At 41.6% G+C, this 19121-nt stretch overlaps 1 protein-coding gene across 1 annotated transcript in view; it reads left to right on the plus strand.

Moving 5' to 3' along the window:
• Nucleotides 1–1728: 1728 nt before the first annotated feature.
• The window catches only part of NLRC4 (NLR family CARD domain containing 4), a 47383-nt gene continuing 29990 nt past the window's right edge, over nt 1729–19121 (plus strand). The window contains exons 1-4 of the mRNA XM_061155644.1: nt 1729–1870; nt 12177–12303; nt 14177–14437; nt 15341–17335. Of these exons, the coding sequence (XP_061011627.1) occupies nt 12303; nt 14177–14437; nt 15341–17335 (2257 nt within the window). The 5' untranslated portion in view covers nt 1729–1870; nt 12177–12302. The remainder of the gene's footprint in view (nt 1871–12176; nt 12304–14176; nt 14438–15340; nt 17336–19121) is intronic.

Raw genomic sequence — 19121 nt, forward strand, 5'->3', positions numbered from 1 at the left:
AGATGTCCCAAATCCGCATCACTGGGCTGATACCAAGTTGTCAGCAGGACCACACTCCCTCCAGAGGCTTTAGAGGAAAATCCATTTTTTTGCCTCTTCTAGCTTCAGGTGGCTGCCAGCATTCCTTGACTCACAGCCGGTCCAATCGCTGTCTCCACGGTCACATTGTCTTTTCCTTTTCTGCCTGTTTTGAGTCTCCTTCTTCCTCTCTTTTATGTGGACACTTTTTTTAATTGCATTTAGTGCTTACCCAGATAATCCAGAGTTATCCTCCTATCTCAAGAGCCTTAACCGTATTTACAAAGATACAACATTTACAGATCCCAGGGATTAAGACTTGATACATTAATATTTGGATGGCCCACTACAATCACATTTCCACATTCCCTCTTTCTATCCTGTTTTACATCATTTGTTACTATAAAAGTAATAGGTGTTTGTTAAAGAAAATCAGAATATATGGATAAACAAAAGAAGAAAATTTTAAATTATCCCCAAGAGATAAGTACTGTTAATATTGTCGGTGCCTATCTTTATAGTTTTTCTCTGTGAACATACATTTCCACATAGATTTCATTAACAGTTCAAAAATCCAGGTTGATAGCACAGTCCCTGGTCTCACTTCAGAGAAACCCTTCTCATAAGTTGGGATACACTGCTGTTAATACTATAGAAAACCAAGAATGTTGAATTTATTTAGGGTAAAACTTCAATATCCCTCTATATCAGATAAGTTAAGTTAGAAAGCTCTTTTTGAAATAAGTTTTGTAACATAAAAAGTTCCTGATTGTGCCAAGGTAGGGGGAAGAGTATGCAAAAACAGCATTCTAAAGACAAGTGCTGGGGGAAATGTCTCCATTCCTGAGGCCTGGTGCAAACCTGCTTCCTGGAACTTGTGGTTACGAGCTCTTAATGTGTATGTACAAGTGGAAGCCAGTGGCTCTTCAAAGTCAGGAGGATGCTCTGAATACCATCGTGGAATGGATCAACAGTGGTGGTCCATTTGCTCTGTGTTAATCTTGCTCAGGACTCTGGTGACTAACAGTATGCATTTGCTAAAGTCTCCTGGAATCTGAGGGCTTCTCAGGTGGTGCTGGTGGTAAAGAAGCCACCTGCCAATGCAAGAGACATAAGAGACACGGGTTCCATCCCTGGGTCGGGAAGATCCCCTGGAGCAGGACACAGTAACCCACTCCAGTATTCTTGCCTGGGGAACCCTATGGATGGAGGAGCCTGGCAGGCTTCAGTCCATGGGGTCATACAGAGTTGGACACAACTGAAGCGACTTAGCACACATGCACTCTGGGACCCAAGGTATAGATGATAAGGATGAATTTGGCTGCGGTAGCAATAAACTTTAACTAACCAAACCAGCTCATTTCATTTCTCTTGCTTTCTGTCTTGGCTAATAATAAAAATTAATATACATTAAATGTTCAAAACATGTTGTTTTCATTTTAAGCTATAGAATAATAAACTAACAGCAACAGAACTCATGTTTTGTGAATAAACAGGGGAAAAAATGAGTAATTCCTTTCCTGATGTGAATTTCCAGCTTTGCATCTTTTAAGCTCATTTCACTTGTACTTAACACTCATTTTCTCTTTTTGAACTGGAAGTTCATACTGTGTCCAAACCATTCTTTCTATGCTTTGAAGAAAAAGAGGAACTTGTCAGTGTTTGCCCTTCTCTTACAATCCCCTTCAGGGAATGGAGAGACTTCAGACTTACAAGAACACTGGATTTTGCTATGAAACAGAAAGCAAATGAAAAGAAATTTTATTTTCATTTTTAGCCCATGATGAGAAACCTTCATTTTAAAAGTGTGTTTTGATCCACCAAGAAGAGGACAACCGGATTGCTCAGCCAGGTACTGTGGGGACAGAGAATGGGGTATTAAGTGGGTTTTGGAACCAAATATTGACATTTGGATTTACATTCTTTTAAAGTTTGTTTCTGCTGGGTATGAAGCCTTAAGTCTAAAGAGGGCAGTGTTGCATGGCTGGTTGGATTTGCCAGCAGGGAGACTTTAGGGGTCATGAGTCTGGTCTGCTGGGGTTTCATCCAGTTTTTCAAAACTGAGGTTTAAACTAATGTTAAGTCAGAGGGGTGCATCTATGTTTACTGTGAGACAAAGTGAGGGGAAGGACTTAGAAAATACTTTGGGGCTTTATAGATACGAAACCTACTCTCATTCATGAGACTTCTGCTAGAGTTGCAGAAGTTCAGAGCTGAAAAGGCGTGGGGGCACTGCTCAGTCCATCTACTCTCCTGAATTAGGAGAAAGCTGCTGTCTAGACAGAGAAGTGAAGGATGCTTAGAGGACCCCTGTTATTGATAGGGTCTTTACCGACTTTATCTCAGTTAATCCTTATGACCCTGGAGGAGAGAGGGGGAAAATGCAGAGAGAGGTCAAGTGACTTGCTGCAGATTATGCAATAATTGTCTAAAGAATTGTCTAAAGATGGCATAGAACCCCATTTCTTGTCACGGTTCTCTTAACAGTTCAGCGACTTTCTATAACACTAATTGTATTAGCCTGCTCTGGCTACCGTAACAAAATACCACAGACTGGGTGACTTAAACAACAGAAAGTTATTTTCTCACAATCCTGGAGGCCAGAAGTCCAAGGTAGACAGAATGTTGGCAGGTCTGGCTTCTAAGGCTGCTCTCTTAACTTGCAGATGGCTGCCTTCTCCCTGTGTCCTCCTACGATCTCTCCTTGGGGCATGCATCTCTCAGGTCTCTTTTTGTGTGTCCAAATCTACTCTTCTTATAAGGACACCAGGAAGATTAGAACTTCAACATATGGATTTCAGGGGGGTGGGGTGAACACAATTAAGCCTGTGACATTAACAGTAACAATAATCTGTGAGATTGCTGGAGTCTATTGGAGATCTCAGTACATTCTAGACTAGAGCCTTTTTACTGGAAAGGGAGACAGATAATACCCACTGATCATCTCTGTCCCAACTGCTTTCCTGTTTAATCTTATTTATTTGTTTATGACGGTGCTGGGTCTCTGTTGCTGCGTGGGCTTTTCTCTATTTGTGGTGAGGGGGGCTACTCTCCAGTTGCGGTACACTGGCTTCTCATTGCTACGGCTTCTCTTGTTGTAGAGCACAGGCTCTAGGGCTCTCCGGCTTCAGTAGATGAAGCACGTGGGCTCAGTAGTTGTGGCTCCCGGGATCTGGAGCACAGGCTCAATAGTTATGGCTTAGTTGCTCTACGGCATGTGGAATCTTCCTGCAACAGGGATCTAACCCGTGTCTCCTGTATTAGCAGGCAGATTTCAATTCACTGTACCATCAGGGAAGTCCTAACAGCTTTTTTCTAATTTTATCTATAAACTGTAGAATGCCGCATAGACATGAGTTTTATGGGTCCTGAGGAAATTCAGTTCTCTAAGGAACTCATGTAACCATTCTGAAGAAAATACCTATTTATAGAATTAGTCTAAATAATATTTTCCAAAGCACAAATATAGGAAAAGGACATCTTCTATGTAATTCAATTATTCTCTGACATTTTGCTTCAGGGTGAGGGCTGGGGGTGTTCAGAGCCATAGCCAGGGTCCAGGGGAGCCAGCTGGTCAGTCATTCTTTATGCTGGTGGGTAACAGATTTGATGACCTGAGCTTTGGACTACAGGCAGAGTTTATTCTTGAGAGAAATAAGTAACAGGTCAACAGTCTCTGACTAGGTTTTCTGATCTAGTCACAGACTTCTCTGTGGGTAGGAAGACTCTCCAGTATCCAAACTGAATATGAATTTTTAACATCTTCAAAATCAGCTCAGATTCCTGCCTGATGATCCATGTAAAGTTTTAATCACTTTTGCAGACAAGGTGAATGGATGGCTAACTTTGGGTCTAGTTTATTCTGTTTATATGTGAATATAAAAAACTTCTTGGCTCTTTCCTCTATCTTCTTCCTCTTTTTTCTGTTCTCACTTAAACTCTGACTGATTCAACGGAGGTCTGACCCATGCTTTCTTCCAAGGGGCATGCAGGAAGGGAAGGAAGAAACTACAGCAGCTGTTATCCTTTCTGTGTACCAGTCACTATCCCTTGATTGAGGATTCCCAGCCTGTCAGTGCTAGAGCTGGAATTTACCTCAATCGAGGCATCAAAATACAAATTAGGCCCTTGCTCACACTCAGGAGTTGTCCCAATCCTTGTTCTCAGGCTCTTTCCCCCATAGTTCTTACCTTGTGCAGTTTCCTCTGCCTAGAAACAGCCTTTCCCTTTTACAGCCTCATAACTTTCGTTTCCTTTAAGAACAATTCCAAACTCGCCCCCTCCAGGCATATTTAAAAATCCTTCCATGGAAGCCCTACTGGCCTTCAAAATTTCAGTTCAGTTCAGTTCAGTCGCTCTGTAGTGTCCGACTCTGCGACCCCATGAATCGCAGCACACCAGGCCTCCCTGTCTATCACCAACTCCTGGAGTTTACTCAAACCCATGTCCATCGAGTTGGTGATGCCATCCAACCATCTCATCCTCTGTCGTCCCCTTCTCCTCCTGCCCCCAATCCCTCACAGCATCAGGGTCTTTTCCGGTGAGTCAACTCTTCTCATGAGGTGGCCAAAATACTGGAGTTTCAGCTTCAGCATCAGTCCTTCCAATGAACACCCAGGACTGATCTCCTTTAGGATGGACTGGTTGGATCTCCTTGCAGTCCAAGGGACTCTCAAGAGTATTCTCCAACACCATAGTTCAAAAACATCAATTTTTCAGTGCTCAGATTTCTTTATAGTCCAACTCTCACATCCATACATAACCACAGGAAGAGCCATAGCCTTGACCAGATGGACCTTTGTTGGCAAAGTAATGTCTCTGCTTTTTAATATGCTATCTAGGTTGGTCATCACTTTCCTTCCAAGCAGTAAGCATCTTTTAATTTCATGTCTGCAGTCACCATCTGCAGTGATTTTGGAGCCCAAACAAATAAAGTCTGACACTGTTTCCACTGTCTCCCTATCTATTTCCCATGAAGTGATGGGACCGGATGCCATGATCTTCGTTTTCTGAATGTTGAGCTTTAATCCAACTTTTTCACTCTCCTCTTTCACTTTTATCAAGAAGCTTTTTAGTTCACCTTCACTTTCTGCCATAAGGGTGGTATCACATGCATATCTGAGGTTATTGATATTTCTCTCGGCAATCTTGATTCCAGCTTGTCCTATTTCCAGCCCAGTGTTTCTCATGATGTACTCTGCATATAAGTTAAATAAGCAGGGTGACAATATACAGCCTTGATGTACTCTTTTCCCGATTTGGAACCAGTCTGTTGTTTCATGTCCAGTTCTAACTGTTGCTTCCTGACCTTCATATAGGTTTCTCAAGAGGCAGGTCAGGTGGTCTGGTATTCCCATCTCTTTCAGAATTTTCCATTATTGTGATCCACACAGTCGAAGGCTTTGGCTTAGTCAATAAAGCAGAAATAGATGTTTCTCTGGAACTCTCTTGCTTTTTCAATGATCCAGTGGATGTTGGCAATTTGATCTCTGGTTCCTCTGCCTTTTCTAAAACCCCCTTGAACATCTGGAAGTTCACGGTTCATGTATTGCTGAAGCCTGGCTTGGAGAATTTTGAGCATTACTTCACTAGTGTGTGAGATGAGTGCAATGGTGTGGTAGTTTGAGCATTCTTTGGGATTGCCTTTCATTGGGATTGGAATGAAAACTGACCTTTTCCAGTCCTGTGGCCACTGCTGAGTTTTCCAAATTTGCTGGCATATTGAGTGTAGCACTTTCACAGCATCATCTTTTAGGATTTGAAATAGCTCAACTGGAATTCCATCACATCCACTAGCTTTGTTCATAATGATGCTTTCTAAGGCCCACTTGACTTCACATTCCAGGATGTCTGACTCTAGGTGAGTGATCACACCATTGTGATTATCTGGGTCGTGAATATCTTTTTTGTACAGTTCTTCTGTGTATTCTTACCACCTCTTCTTAATATCTTCTGCTTCTATTAGGTCCACACCATTTCTGTCCTTTATTGAACCCATCTTTGTGTGAAATATTCCCTTGATATCTCTAATTTTCTTGAAGAGATCTCTAGTCTTTCCCATTCTGTTGTTTCCCTCTATTTCTTTGCACTGATCGCTGAGGAAGGCTTTCTTTTCTCTCCTGGTTATTCTTTGGGACTCTGCATTCAAGTGGGAATATCTTTCCTTTTCTCCTTTGCTTTTCACTTCTCTTCTTTTCACAGCTATTTGTAAGGCCTACTCAGACAACCATTTTGCCTTTTTGCATTTCTTTTCCATGGGGATGGTCTTGATCTCTGTCTCCTGTACAATGTCACGAACCTCCATCCACAGTTCATCAGGCTCTTTATCAGATCTAGTCCCTTAAATCTATTTCTCACTTCCACTGTATATTCATAAGGGATTTGATTTAGGTCATACCTGAATGGTCTATTGGTTTTCCCCACTTTCTTCAGTTTAAGTCTGAATTTGGCAGTAAGGAGTTCATGATCAGAGACATAGTCAGCTTCTGGTCTTGTTTTTGCTGACTGTATAGAGCTTCTCCATCTTTGGCTGCAAAGAATATAATCAATCTGTTTTTGGTGTTGACCATCTGGTGATGTCCATGTGTAGAGTCTTCTCTTGTGTTGTTGGAAGAGGGTGTTTACTGACCAGTGCGTTCTCTTGGCAAAACTCTATTAGCCTTTGCCCTGCTTCATTCTGTACTGCAAGGCCAAATTTGCCTGTTACTTCAGGAGTTTCTTAACTTCCTACTTTTGCATCCCAGTCCCCTATAATGAAAAGGACATCTTTTTTGGGTATTAGTTCTAGAAGGTCTTGTAGGTCTTCATAGAACCACTGTCCAACTTCACCTTCTTCAGCATTACTGGTCAGGGCTTAGACTTGGATTACTGTGATATTGAATGGTTTGCCTTGGAAATGAACAGAGATCATTCTGTTGTTCCTGAGACTGCATCCAAGTACTGCATTTCGGACTCTTGTTGACTATGATGGCTACTCCATTTCTTCTAAGGGATTCTTGCCCACAGTTGTAGATATAATGGTCATCTGACTTAAATTTGCCCATTCCAGTCCATTTTAGTTTGCTGAGTCCTAAAATTTCGACATTGACTCTTGACATCTCCTGTTTGAACACTTCCAATTTGCCTTGATTCATGGACCTAACATTCCAGGTGCCTATGCAATATTGCTCTTTACACCATCAGAGCTTGCTTCCATCACCAGTCACATCCACAACTGGGTGTTGTTTTTGCTTTGGCTCCATCTCTTCATTCTTTCTCAAGTTAGTTCTCCACTGATCTCCAGCAGCATATTGGGCACCTACCGACCTAGGGAGTTCTCTCAGTGTCCTATCTTTTTGCCTTTTCATACTGTTCATGGGGTTCTCAAGGCAAGAATACTGAAGTGGCTTGCCATTCCCTTCTCCAGTGGACCATGTTTTGTCAGAGCTCTCCACCATAACCCATCCATCTGGTCATGGCCCTACTCGGCATGGTTCATAGTTTCTTTGAGTTAGACAAGGCTGTGGTCCATGTGATTAGATTGGTTAGTTTTCTGTGACTGTGGTTTTCAATCTGTCTGCCTGCCCTCAGTTGATATCATGACCTGCTAATGAGTTCAGCAGCTTGAAAAATTGTCCTCAAGGACTCTGTTTCATCCTTTGTAGTTTTTCTTGCTTCTCTCATCTCCGAAAGCCTCAGATGCTTGGCACCTCACCCAGATGCACTGGGGTCCAGTTCTTTGGTGTCCCATACATTAGTCATCTAAGAAGTTCCATCTTAATCTCGTTTATATGTCCAGTGATGAAAAGTTTGGCCCTAAGAGCATAACTATTTGCATCTTAGTGGGGTGTTCCTCACATATTTGACATTTAAACAAATCATTTCAGACACCTCCCTCCTTTATATAATTTAATTTTTAATAATAGTCATATGACAGGATTAATAGTAATGGCCAAAAGGACTCAGTGACAATTTTCTCTTTTTAAAAAATTTAATGTGGCAAAATACATGTAATATGATATTTACCATCTTAACCATTTTAAAAAAAACAGACATTGGATTTTATTTTATTTGTTTACTTTTTGGCCACGCCACATGGATTGTAGGGTCTTAGTTCCTGGAACCAATGCCCCAGCTGTGGAATCAGAGTCTTGAACACTGGATCGCCAGGGAACTCCCCTATCTTAACCATTTTTAAGTGTACAGTTCAGTAGCAGTTATGTATATTCACACTGTGATAGAACCTACAGAACTTTTGCATATTGCAAATTGAAATTGCCTCCTTTAAGCAAGAATGCCCCATTTCCACCCTTCCAACAGCTCCTGTCAACCACCATTCTACTTCCTGTTTCTGTGAATGTTTTGGCTACTCTAGACATTTCATGTCAGTTAAAGCACACAGTTTTCATCTTTTTATGACTATTTTATTTCAGTTAGCATCATGTCCTCAAATTTCAGCAATATTGTAGTTTATGACAGTAGCCTCCTTCCTTTCCTTGGGACAGGATAATCTCTAAGTACATCCATGTTGCTGCAAATGGCATAATTTCATTCTTTTTAATGTCTGAGTAATATTCCATTGTGTATATGTACTACAACTTCTCCATCCATTCCTCTGTTGATGGACATTTAGTTTGCTTAAACCTAGGAATATTATTCAGCCATAAAGAAGAATGAAATGATGCCATTTGAAGCAATATGAATGGATCTAGAGATTATCAGAGTAAGTGAAATAAGTCAGACAGAGAAAGACAAATATCGTAAGATATTACCCATATGTGGAATCTAATTTTTTAAAAAGAGATACAAATGAACTTATTTACAAAACAGAAACAGACTTACAGATAATGACAACAAACTTATGGTTACCAAAAGGGAAATGTCGGGGTAGGAGGGAGGGATAAACCAAGAGCTTGAGATGAACATACACACCAGAGGATCTTCCCAACCCAGGGATCAAACCCAGGTCTCCCACATTGCAAGCCGATTCTTTACTGTCTGAACCACCAGGGAAGTCCCAAACATTCAATTCACGCACTACTGTATGTAAGATATATAACCACAAGGACCTACCGCATAGCACAGGAGATTCTATTCAGTATTCTACGATAACTTGTATGAGAAAAGAATCTAAAAAAGAATGAATATGTGTATATGTATAACTGAATCACTTAGCTGTAGACCTGAAACACAACATTGAAAGTAAACTATACTCCAATAAAATTATAATATTTAAAAATAAATAAATAAAATATGATTCCAGGTTTCCGGCATCAGTCCCAGTGTTCTGTGTCTTGCATAGCCCTTTCTGCCCTGAGAAACAGAAGTCATATAACTTGTTTTCTACTATGCAGACTAGGGAGGATTCACAAGTCTGGTCTGGTGAGCTTCCAGGAAATAAATTTTAAGTGTTTATATAAAGTTTATTCACACTTTCTTGATCTAGAAGTTATATAGGAAACAGCAGAGAACTGAAATAAACCAAGCTCTGAAGAGAGGGAACTCTTTTTTTTTTTTTTTTTATTTCTGCCCTTCCCTTCTCCCTCCTCCCCTACCTGTGAGAGGGAACTCTTAAGTGTAGGCAGAAGGGTTGAACTGTGACACCCTGTAGCATCCACAACTTGGAAAACAGGAGGTTTGATTCTAGGACTTAGGTGATTTAGAAGCTGCATTACTATTAATGTTCGCCATCATTTCCTGTTTCTCTGTTCTGATTGCTTTTGCTATGTGATAAACTGCCCTAACTTGTCATGGTAAAAATAAAATAAAACAAAATAAAATTAATATGGGAATGCAAACAATTCTCAAAAAGAAAAAAATTGAAGAGTTTACACTACCTTTTTTCAACACTTACTATAAGGATACAGTAATCAAGACAGTGTGATATTGGCATAAGAACAGACATAAACCAGTGGAACAGAATAGAGTCCAGAAATAGATTCACAAATTCAATGGGTAAAAGATATTCTCAACCAATCATGATGGAAACACTGTATATCCCTATGGGAAAAAAGTGAAACTCAACTCCTTATCTCACATCATAACCAAGAAAATTATCTCACAGGGGATCAATGGGGATTTCCCTGGTGGTCTAGCAGTTAAGAGTCTGTCTGCCAGTGTAGGGGACACAGGTTCAATCCCTGGTCCAGGAAATAAAATCACACATGCTGTGGAGCACTGAAGCCCATGCACCACAAGTACTAAACCCCCAAACTCTGGAGCCCATGTGCCCCAGAAACAGAAGTCACCGCACCAAGAAGCCCACGGATCACAACTAGAGTGCAGCCGCCACTTGTTAAAACGAGGGAACACCCAGGTGCAGCAATGAAGACCCAATGCAGCCAAAAATAAGCAGACAAACAAATAAATGGGACATAAATAAAATCTAAACTGACAAAACCTCTAGAAGAAAATAGGTGAAAATCTTTGTAGCTCAGGATGAGAATGATTTTGCTGATAGGACACAAAAAGCATGAATCAAAGAGGAAAAAATTAGTAAGCTGGGCTTCATAAATATAAAAATGTTTTGCTTTTCAAAAGATGCAGAGGAATAAAAGGCAAACCACTGCACTAATCATATTTTTTATTTTCCGTATTTTATGGAAATAGAAACATGTGTCTATAAAGATACTTGTCCAGGAATGTTCACAGAAGCTTCATTCATGACAGCCAAAAACTGGAAACAAACCAAATGTCTATCAACTGAACTAATAGGTAAATAGATCTTTTCCAACGTGAAATACCACTCAGCCATTTAAAAAGGTCTGAACTATCAACACCTGCAAAAAATGAGGCAAATTTTAACAGCACAATAGTAAGTGAAAGGAGCCAGACACAAAAGTAACACTACAACTGTCCATTTACATGAACTTCTAGAACAGGCAGGGGGTTCCCAGGTGGCTCAGTGGCAAAAGAATCTGCCTGCCAATGCAGGAGACTCAGGAGAAGTGGGTTCCAACCTTGGGTCGGGAAGGTCCCCTGGAGGAGGAAATGGCCATCCATCCTAGTATTCTTGCCTGGAAAATCCGACAGACAGAGGATATCGGTGGGCTACAGCCCACAGGGTCGCAAAAAATTGGACACAACTGAGCACACATGTTGCCCTAATGGTCCGGTAGCAAGCGATGAGAATGAAGACAGAACACAAAATCTGGAGCAATGGGCCAAGGGACCTGCAGCCTCTATTGGACTGAGGTGTAGAGTCCACTCTGAGTCCAGATTTTACTCCTAATTGCAGATTACAAGACTTTCTTAGATGTTATCTTTCTCAAGACACTACACTGGCATAGCCCAGATCTCCTTGTTTTTACCCCAGGCCTTTCCCTTCTGGGCTAGTCTTGGGAACACTTAGCAAGTGTGAAGGCAGCATTCATGCCTGATGCTGACCCGGTGTTCCAAGGTCCATGCTTTCATAATCCCAGTCATATTCCCTTCTGGGTCTGGTCTTGGGGTATGTAACAAGGCGATTATTCTAAGAAAAAACATGAAAGATAATCATTAACACAGTTTCTTAATATATGCTGTTTTTCCAGGTGCTATTTCTGTGAAATTTCTCAAGGCTGTGAAAGTACGTTATTAGGAATTCCCACTACACACACACACATGTGCTAGAACAGGCAGAAGTAATTTATAGTTAAAGAAATCAGATCAGTGGTTGCTTTGATGGGGACTATAAAGAGGCACAAGGGAACTTTCTGCACTGATGGGAATTTTCTAAATCTTGACTGGGGAAAAATTAACTTTGGTGTATACATTTGTGAAAGTTCCTTGTATTTTATTGTGTGTGAAGTATACGTCAATGAGATTGATTTTTAAAACGAGGCCGTTTGGGGACTCCCCTGGTGATCCAGTGGTTAAGATTTGCCTTCCAGTGCAGGGAGTATGGGTTCAACCCCTGGTCAGGGAGCTAAGACCCCATATGCCTCAAGGCCAAGGAACCAAAACATAAAACAGAAATGATGTTGTAACAAATTCAGTAAAGACTATAAAAATGGTCCAAATAAAAAAAAATCTTAAAAAAAAATGAAGCAGTTTAATACTTAACTGGTACAGGAAGGTCTCAAAAACTTTAGCAAATGAAAAAAACAGATGTCAAACATTATGTAATCTGTGTTCTTGGTGTGGAAAAAAAGAAAAGGAAAGTGACATAGGTTGCTTCCTGATAGTTTCTGTCTTGTTAGTTTTACAGAATGAGGAGCCATTTTACAGAAAGAAGAGGATAATATTGGAGTCATATTTGATTTCTCCCTTTGGAAATAATACTGTCTTTTGAGATACAGAAAGCTGGGAAGTTTTTATTCAGAAAAAGTAAGTATACTAGAAATCAAATCTGCCTGATTACACAGTGTGCTTTCAAATATGGGTGGTATTGAATAGAAAAATCAATTTATGCCTCCCTTTGATCAGTTATATATGGAATTCCCATCATATATTCTTCTGTGATTTGGAGAATTCAGTTATAAATATGGTGGCCCGTGATAAATGGCAGAACCACAGATAAGCCACAAAGAGTGATGGTTTTAAAACATTGGTCCCCTGCCATCACCTGCTCAGGCTTGCCCTCCTGGTAAGACAGCACAGAGGTCTGTCAAGATTATTGTGAAGAAACATGGTGTAGATCTAAGTGGCAACAAAGATGTAACTCTTTCCACCCTGATGACCAGGTCCAGAGTACGCTGTCCAATGTAGATAGTAGCAAGTAGCCATATGTGTCTATTTAAAATGTGAATTTAAATAAACAAAAATTAAATAAAATTTAAAATTCAGTCACACAGTCACACAGTCATGCGAGCCACATTTCAACTGCTCAATATAGAACATGTGTATCATCTCAGAAGATGTGGTGACATTCCAGCTGAGGTTAGCAATAGGGATCAGCGACAGAGACAAGGTGGGCCTGGGATGGGACTCTGGAGGTCTGAGCGCCTGACAATGCAGTTCAGATCAGAGAGGCCTTGGGGTCTTTGGGAGCAGATATCCAATTGGATCTGTCAAGAAAGATATGAAAAGCAGGAGCAGCCTAGCCGGGGAGAAAAGTAATACAGACAATGTCTGAGAGTACGACACCAGAGAGACATTTCTCAGAGCTGGCAGGGGCTGCCTGGGAGAGTTAGATCTTGGCAAGTCAGACATGAGACAGCTTTTCCAGGGAACCTCACCACGAGAGATGAGCGTTTTGCAGTGATACTCTTCAGAAAACACCAAATTTCACCACAGATGAAATGCGCTACTCCTTTGAGTGATGGCAACAGAATAATGGCTAACAATAGTAGCTAACATTTATTGAGCTATTACTTTCTATGAAATACTATACATGAATTCTCATTACAACTTCATAAGTAACTTCTCAACTCCATTGTACAGATAAGGAACCGATGGTATACCGGAGCTGGTTCTTACTGTTTTATGAGACCTGATTGCTGAATGTTTATGCTTTATGCTAGCCAGCTGACATACACTGTTAGCTTGAAATTGGCCACAGTGGAAATATTTATAATGTGCACTTTGGTAGGTGCTATGGATCTGGGCCTTTACCCTCAGAGAGGCAGTGTTTTCAACAGTTCGCAGCGCAGCACTGAAGCCGGCAGATGCTTAGCAACTTGCCAAGGCTGCCCTGCTGGCTCAGATGGTAAAGAATCTGTCTGCCAATGCAGGATACCTGGGTTTGACTCCTGGGTTGGGAAGATTCCCTGGAGAGGGAAATGACTACCCACTCCAGTATTCTTGACTGGAGAATTCCATGGACAGAGGAGCCTGACCGGCTACAGTCCATGGGGTCACAAAGAGTCAGACTTGACTGAGCAACTAACGCTTTCACTTTCTCAAGGTTACACAGATGGTAGCAACTGGCAGATTGTATGCTAGTTTCCTTGTTTGAAATCCCAACATCTTACCCCTCTGACCTTACTCTTGTACAGTGAGGACAAGATTACTCACTTTACTTTGTTATCAGAGAATAAAACATCTTGTTCACCAAGGACTCTGATGTTAAGAATGAGGGGCTTTACAGAGCTCTTCTTGAAGGCCTGGAATTCAAGCATTCAGCATTCCCATAATTCAAGATAGGTCCAAAGAAGGTGGTGGTGGGGGGATGAATAACACTAATACTCTGGCAACATGATGCTAGTATACATATTTTGTATAAATGAATAAATATGTATATTTCCCCTCACTCCCTCAGTGAATTTCATAAAGGAGAACAGTCAAGTTCTCATTCAAAGGATGGGAATGACTGTGATAAAGCAAATTTTGGATGAGCTATTTGTATGGAATGTTATGAATTACGAAGAAGTAGATGTCATTTGCTGCGAGAACTTTGAGCAGGATGCTGCAAGAGCGGTCATTCACATGATTTTGAAGAAGGGTTCAGAAGCCTGTAACCTCTTTCTTAAATCCCTTGAAAAGTGGAACTATCCTCTGTTTCAGGAATTGCATGGACTAAGTAAGTATCAGTTTGCTTTTATATGTTCTACAAACAGAATAAACCATGAAGAAGATCCATAATCCCCACCACAGAGCCTCTGCTCTCTTCCCTTTTCATATTCCTGGGCTGTGAGCTTTGGTCACATTCAGGAAAAGCTCAGACACTCTCAGGAAAAACACTCCCACTAGATTACTTGATGGTGAAGCCAAATAAGAAACTCCCAAGGTCAGGGAATAAACGATTTAGCATAGTCTGACTTCAGAATCAAACTGGATAATGAAGGTACTTAAGTAGTCAATGCAGGGACTCACCTGGCAGTTCAGTGGTTAAGACCTCACACTTCCACTGCAAGGGGCACAGGTTCGATCCCTGGTCAGGGAACTAAGATCCGTCATGCCAAGTGCCCCCCACCCCTAAAAAAGGGAAGTCAATGCAGTAGTAGTTTTCAACACTCCTCAATCTGATGAGGACCATCTTTGGACAAGTGGCCCCGTGACTACCTACTCTGATCCAAGCACCATGCTAAAGAGAGCCTGAGTGACTAAAGAAGCATGAATCTGCTTTTCATGAAATATTAATCAAGGTTAACTCTTGATTTGCTGAGCATCACCCCAGACCATCATTCTAAGCCATTTCCCCACTAGTCTCATGCACTTTCCTTATCCCAAACACTGGCTCATCTCCTTTCCAAACAGCTGCTACAAAGTCTGGTGGTGGAAAGGAAGAAACAGAAGAGGAATGAAGGTAAAGGGTGACAGGGAAAAGCAGGAGTAAATGTCTGGAACCCTTTCTGCCAGTTCGGAACTGGGGAAGGAAATTAAAGTCAGATTCTCAGCACCACCCCTCCTTCCTCCTCCTGAACACTAAGCTCTGGGGAAACACAGAACTGGGTCCTCTTTAACCTCACCTCTTCTCTAACAGGTCTTTTTCATCAGATGTCAGAAGAAGACTTAGATGATTTTGCTAAGGAATTAAAGTACTTCTATCAGAGCCCATCTTTTCTCAACTTCTATCCCCTGGGTGAAGATATTGACATCATGTTTAATTTGAAAAGCACCTTCACAGAACCGGTGCTATGGAAGAAGGACCAACACCATCACCGCCTGGAGCAGCTGACACTGAGTGGCCTGCTGGACACTCTTCAGAGCCCCTGCATCATCGAAGGGGAATCGGGCAAAGGGAAGTCCACTCTGCTGCAGCGCATCGCCATGCTCTGGGCCTCAGGAGAGTGCCAGGCTCTCACCAAGTTCAAATTAGTCTTCTTTCTTCGTCTGAGCAGGGTCCAGGGTGGACTCTTCGAAACCCTGTGTGACCAACTCCTGGATATACCCGATGTGATCAGTAAGCAGACTTTCATGGCCAGGCTGCTGAAGTTGCGGCAGAGGGTTCTTTTTCTCCTTGATGGCTATAATGAATTCAAGGCCCAGAACTGCCCAGAAATTGAAGCCCTGATAAAGGAAAACCACCGCTTCAAGAATATGGTTATCGTCAGCACCACCACAGAGAGCCTGAGGTACATCCGGCAGTTTGGGGCACTGGTTGCCGAGGTGGGGGATATGACTGAGAGCAGTGCCCAGACTCTCATCCAGGAAGTGCTGAGAAAGGAGTTCGCTGAAGGCTTGTTGCTCCAAATTCAGAAATCCAGGTGCCTGAGGAATCTGATGAAGACCCCTCTGTTTGTGGTCATCACTTGTGCAATTCAGATGGGAAAAAGTGAGTTCCACTCTCACACACAAACCACGCTGTTCTGTGCCTTCTATGATCTGCTAATAAATAAAAACAGGCATAAACGTAAAGGGCTGGCTCCAAGTGAAGTCACTCAGAGCTTGGACCACTGTGGAGACCTAGCTCTGGAGGGTGTATTCTCCCGCAGGTTTGATTTCGAACCAGATGACTTGTCCAATGTGAACGAGGATGTCCTGCTGACAACAGGACTCCTCTGTAAATACACAGCTCAACGGTTCAAGCCAAAGTATAAATTCTTTCATCAGTCATTCCAGGAGTACACCGCAGGACGCAGACTCAGCAGTTTACTGACATCTGGAGAACCAGCGGAGGTGACCAAGGGGAATGGTCACCTGCAGAAAATGGTTTCCATTTCAGACATTACATCCAAGTACAGCAACCTGCTCCTGTACACGTGTGGCTCCTCTGCCGAAGCCACCCGGGCTGTTCTGAAACACTTGTCAGCAGTGTATCAACATGGCAGTCTCCTTGGACTTTCCGTCACCAAGAGGCCTCTCTGGAGGCAGGAATCCATGCAAAATACGAAAAGCACCACTGTGCAAGAAATTCTGAAAGCCATAAACATCAATTCCTTTACAGAGTGTGGAATCAACTTATTCCATGAGAGTATATCCACATCTAGCCTGAGCAAAGAATTTGAAGGTTTCTTTCGTGGTAAAAGCTTATATATCAACTCAGAGAATATCCCTGACTACTTATTTGACTTCTTTGAAGATTTGCCTAACTGTGCAAGTGCTCTGGATTTCGTTAAACTGGACTTCTATGGAGGGGCTGTGGCTTCGTGGGACAAAACCACAGAAGACATAAGCAGGACCCAGGATCAAGAGTTCTCAGGAACCTACATTCCCAGCAGGGCTGTGTCTTTGTTCTTCAACGGGAAGCAGGAGTTCAAGACCTTGGAAGTCACACTCCGGGATTTCTGCAAGTTGAGTAAGAAAGATATCAAATATCTGGAGAAAATATTCAGCTCAGCTACAAGCCTCAGGTTGCACATTAAGAGATGTGTTGGAATGGCTGGAAGCCTCAGTTCAGTCCTCACCACCTGTAAGACCATTCATTCCCTCATAGTGGAAGCCAGTCCCCTCACCCTAGAAGACGAGCAGCGTATCACATCTGTGACAAACCTGCAGACCTTGGGTATTCATGACCTACAGATTCAACCGCCACCAGGTATTATGAACACCAGCAGCTTAAGCTATAATCCAACCTGGTTATTTATTGCAGAAATATTAGCTATCATTTGTTTTGTTTGAAATTTTCCAATAGTTTTGACCAGGAGTCAGGACTTAGAAGGGAAGTGGGAGGGCTTGGGAGAGAGTTCCTTGCTGGGGGAAGGCTGTCAGGTCGGGAGACCCTAGGGTGGATTCCCAGAACTGAAGCCCTATAGTCTGACTGCATAGCTATGCGGCAGTGTGTATGGTGGTGTGTGAGTGTGCGTGTGTATGTAGGTGTGTGTGTGCATGTGTTTGTATACAGTAGGTTAAGCTTGTTTTCTGTGAACCCTCCATCTTGTCAGCATCTCTGTCTCATCCCAACACTCACTGCTTTCCTACCAAGTAGCACCTGTCCTTCTTTGAAGTCTGTGAGGAAAACCACCCATTAAATGATCACCTGCAGAAGCTAGTAGCCAGTCGTGTCAGCATATACCCAGTCCCACCTCCACCCCAAGCATCATTCATTTTGAAAGAAAATTTTGGGAACAGGTTTTGCCTAACATGAAGAAATTCGAGACATCAGACACAATACATACAGGGTAAATCTTTCTGGGTAAAGGGGAGTTTTTCCCAAATTCAAAATAACACTAAAGGTGAGGGTTACCTGTGTAGACCCTTACCTGTGTAGACCAGCCACACCTGTGTAGATCCCTCCTGTTGACCAGAGCAAGGGCTGCCGAGTTCTCTGTAGTTATGGGTCGACAGGAGCCTTGCTTTATGTGACTGTAATCTGTGATTGGTTTTCATCCACAAATGATTTTCCTTTTGGCTCTGCCTCACTTGTCACCATGTAGGGGACATTTTCTATCATCTTGAGAACCTAGAATCTTTTGTACAGATAAGCTTTGCAACCTTCTACTTAATACAAGAATCCCTTCTATAAGGTTCTGGATAGTTACTCAGACTATTAGACTACCTTCTGTGTTAGAAGGCTTATTGTCTCCTCTTGATGGCAATTCCTTTGTGCCAATTTGGCAAACTGGTCACTTACAGGCTGAATTTGATCTACATATAATTAAAAATTTCCTTTTTAATGTTAGCCAATATTTTGTTCTTAATATTTTAAATTTATTTTTTTAGTAAGATATTCACATGGTCCAAATTATAAAATAATCTATAATGAAAAGTCTCCTTCCTTTCCCTCTCCCCTCACAATGATTCTTTTCCTTGAAGGAGCTGTCACCATTTTGAAGTTGGGAGATGTCATATGAAAATACAGGATTCTCATTTCTCTTTAAAATTACAGACTTGACAATTGCACTTGGTTTCAACTGGCTAGAGCTTCATGATCTGATCCTATGCTCTTTGGACAAGACACATAATCTCCAGTAAGACACAGAGGTCACCTATTCTACTTCTTGTAATAACATCATCTCCCTCATCCTCTCTGACATTTGAGTGTGTAATCAGCACTTATTTTTTCTTACAGCTATGATCTAGTCACTACTGAAGAGCATGTAGGTTATTTTCAGCTTGGGCAATTATAAGTAAAGCTACTATAAACATTATTATGCAAGTTTTTATTTAAAAATAAGCTTTCAATTCACTTGGGTAAATACCTAGTGCTGGAACTGCTGAGCCATATGACAAGTGCTTGTTTAACTTTTGAAGAAACTTCCCAGCTATTTTCCACTGTGTACCTTTTACATTTTCAATAGCAATACATGAGAATTTTAGTTGTTCTGCATTCTCACTAGCACTTAGTATTCTTCCTATTTTTCTCTTTTGTTTCATTTTATAAT

The sequence above is a fragment of the Dama dama genome, chromosome 11 (assembly GCF_033118175.1).
Source record: "Dama dama isolate Ldn47 chromosome 11, ASM3311817v1, whole genome shotgun sequence".
Taxonomy (NCBI): Eukaryota; Metazoa; Chordata; class Mammalia; order Artiodactyla; family Cervidae; genus Dama; species Dama dama.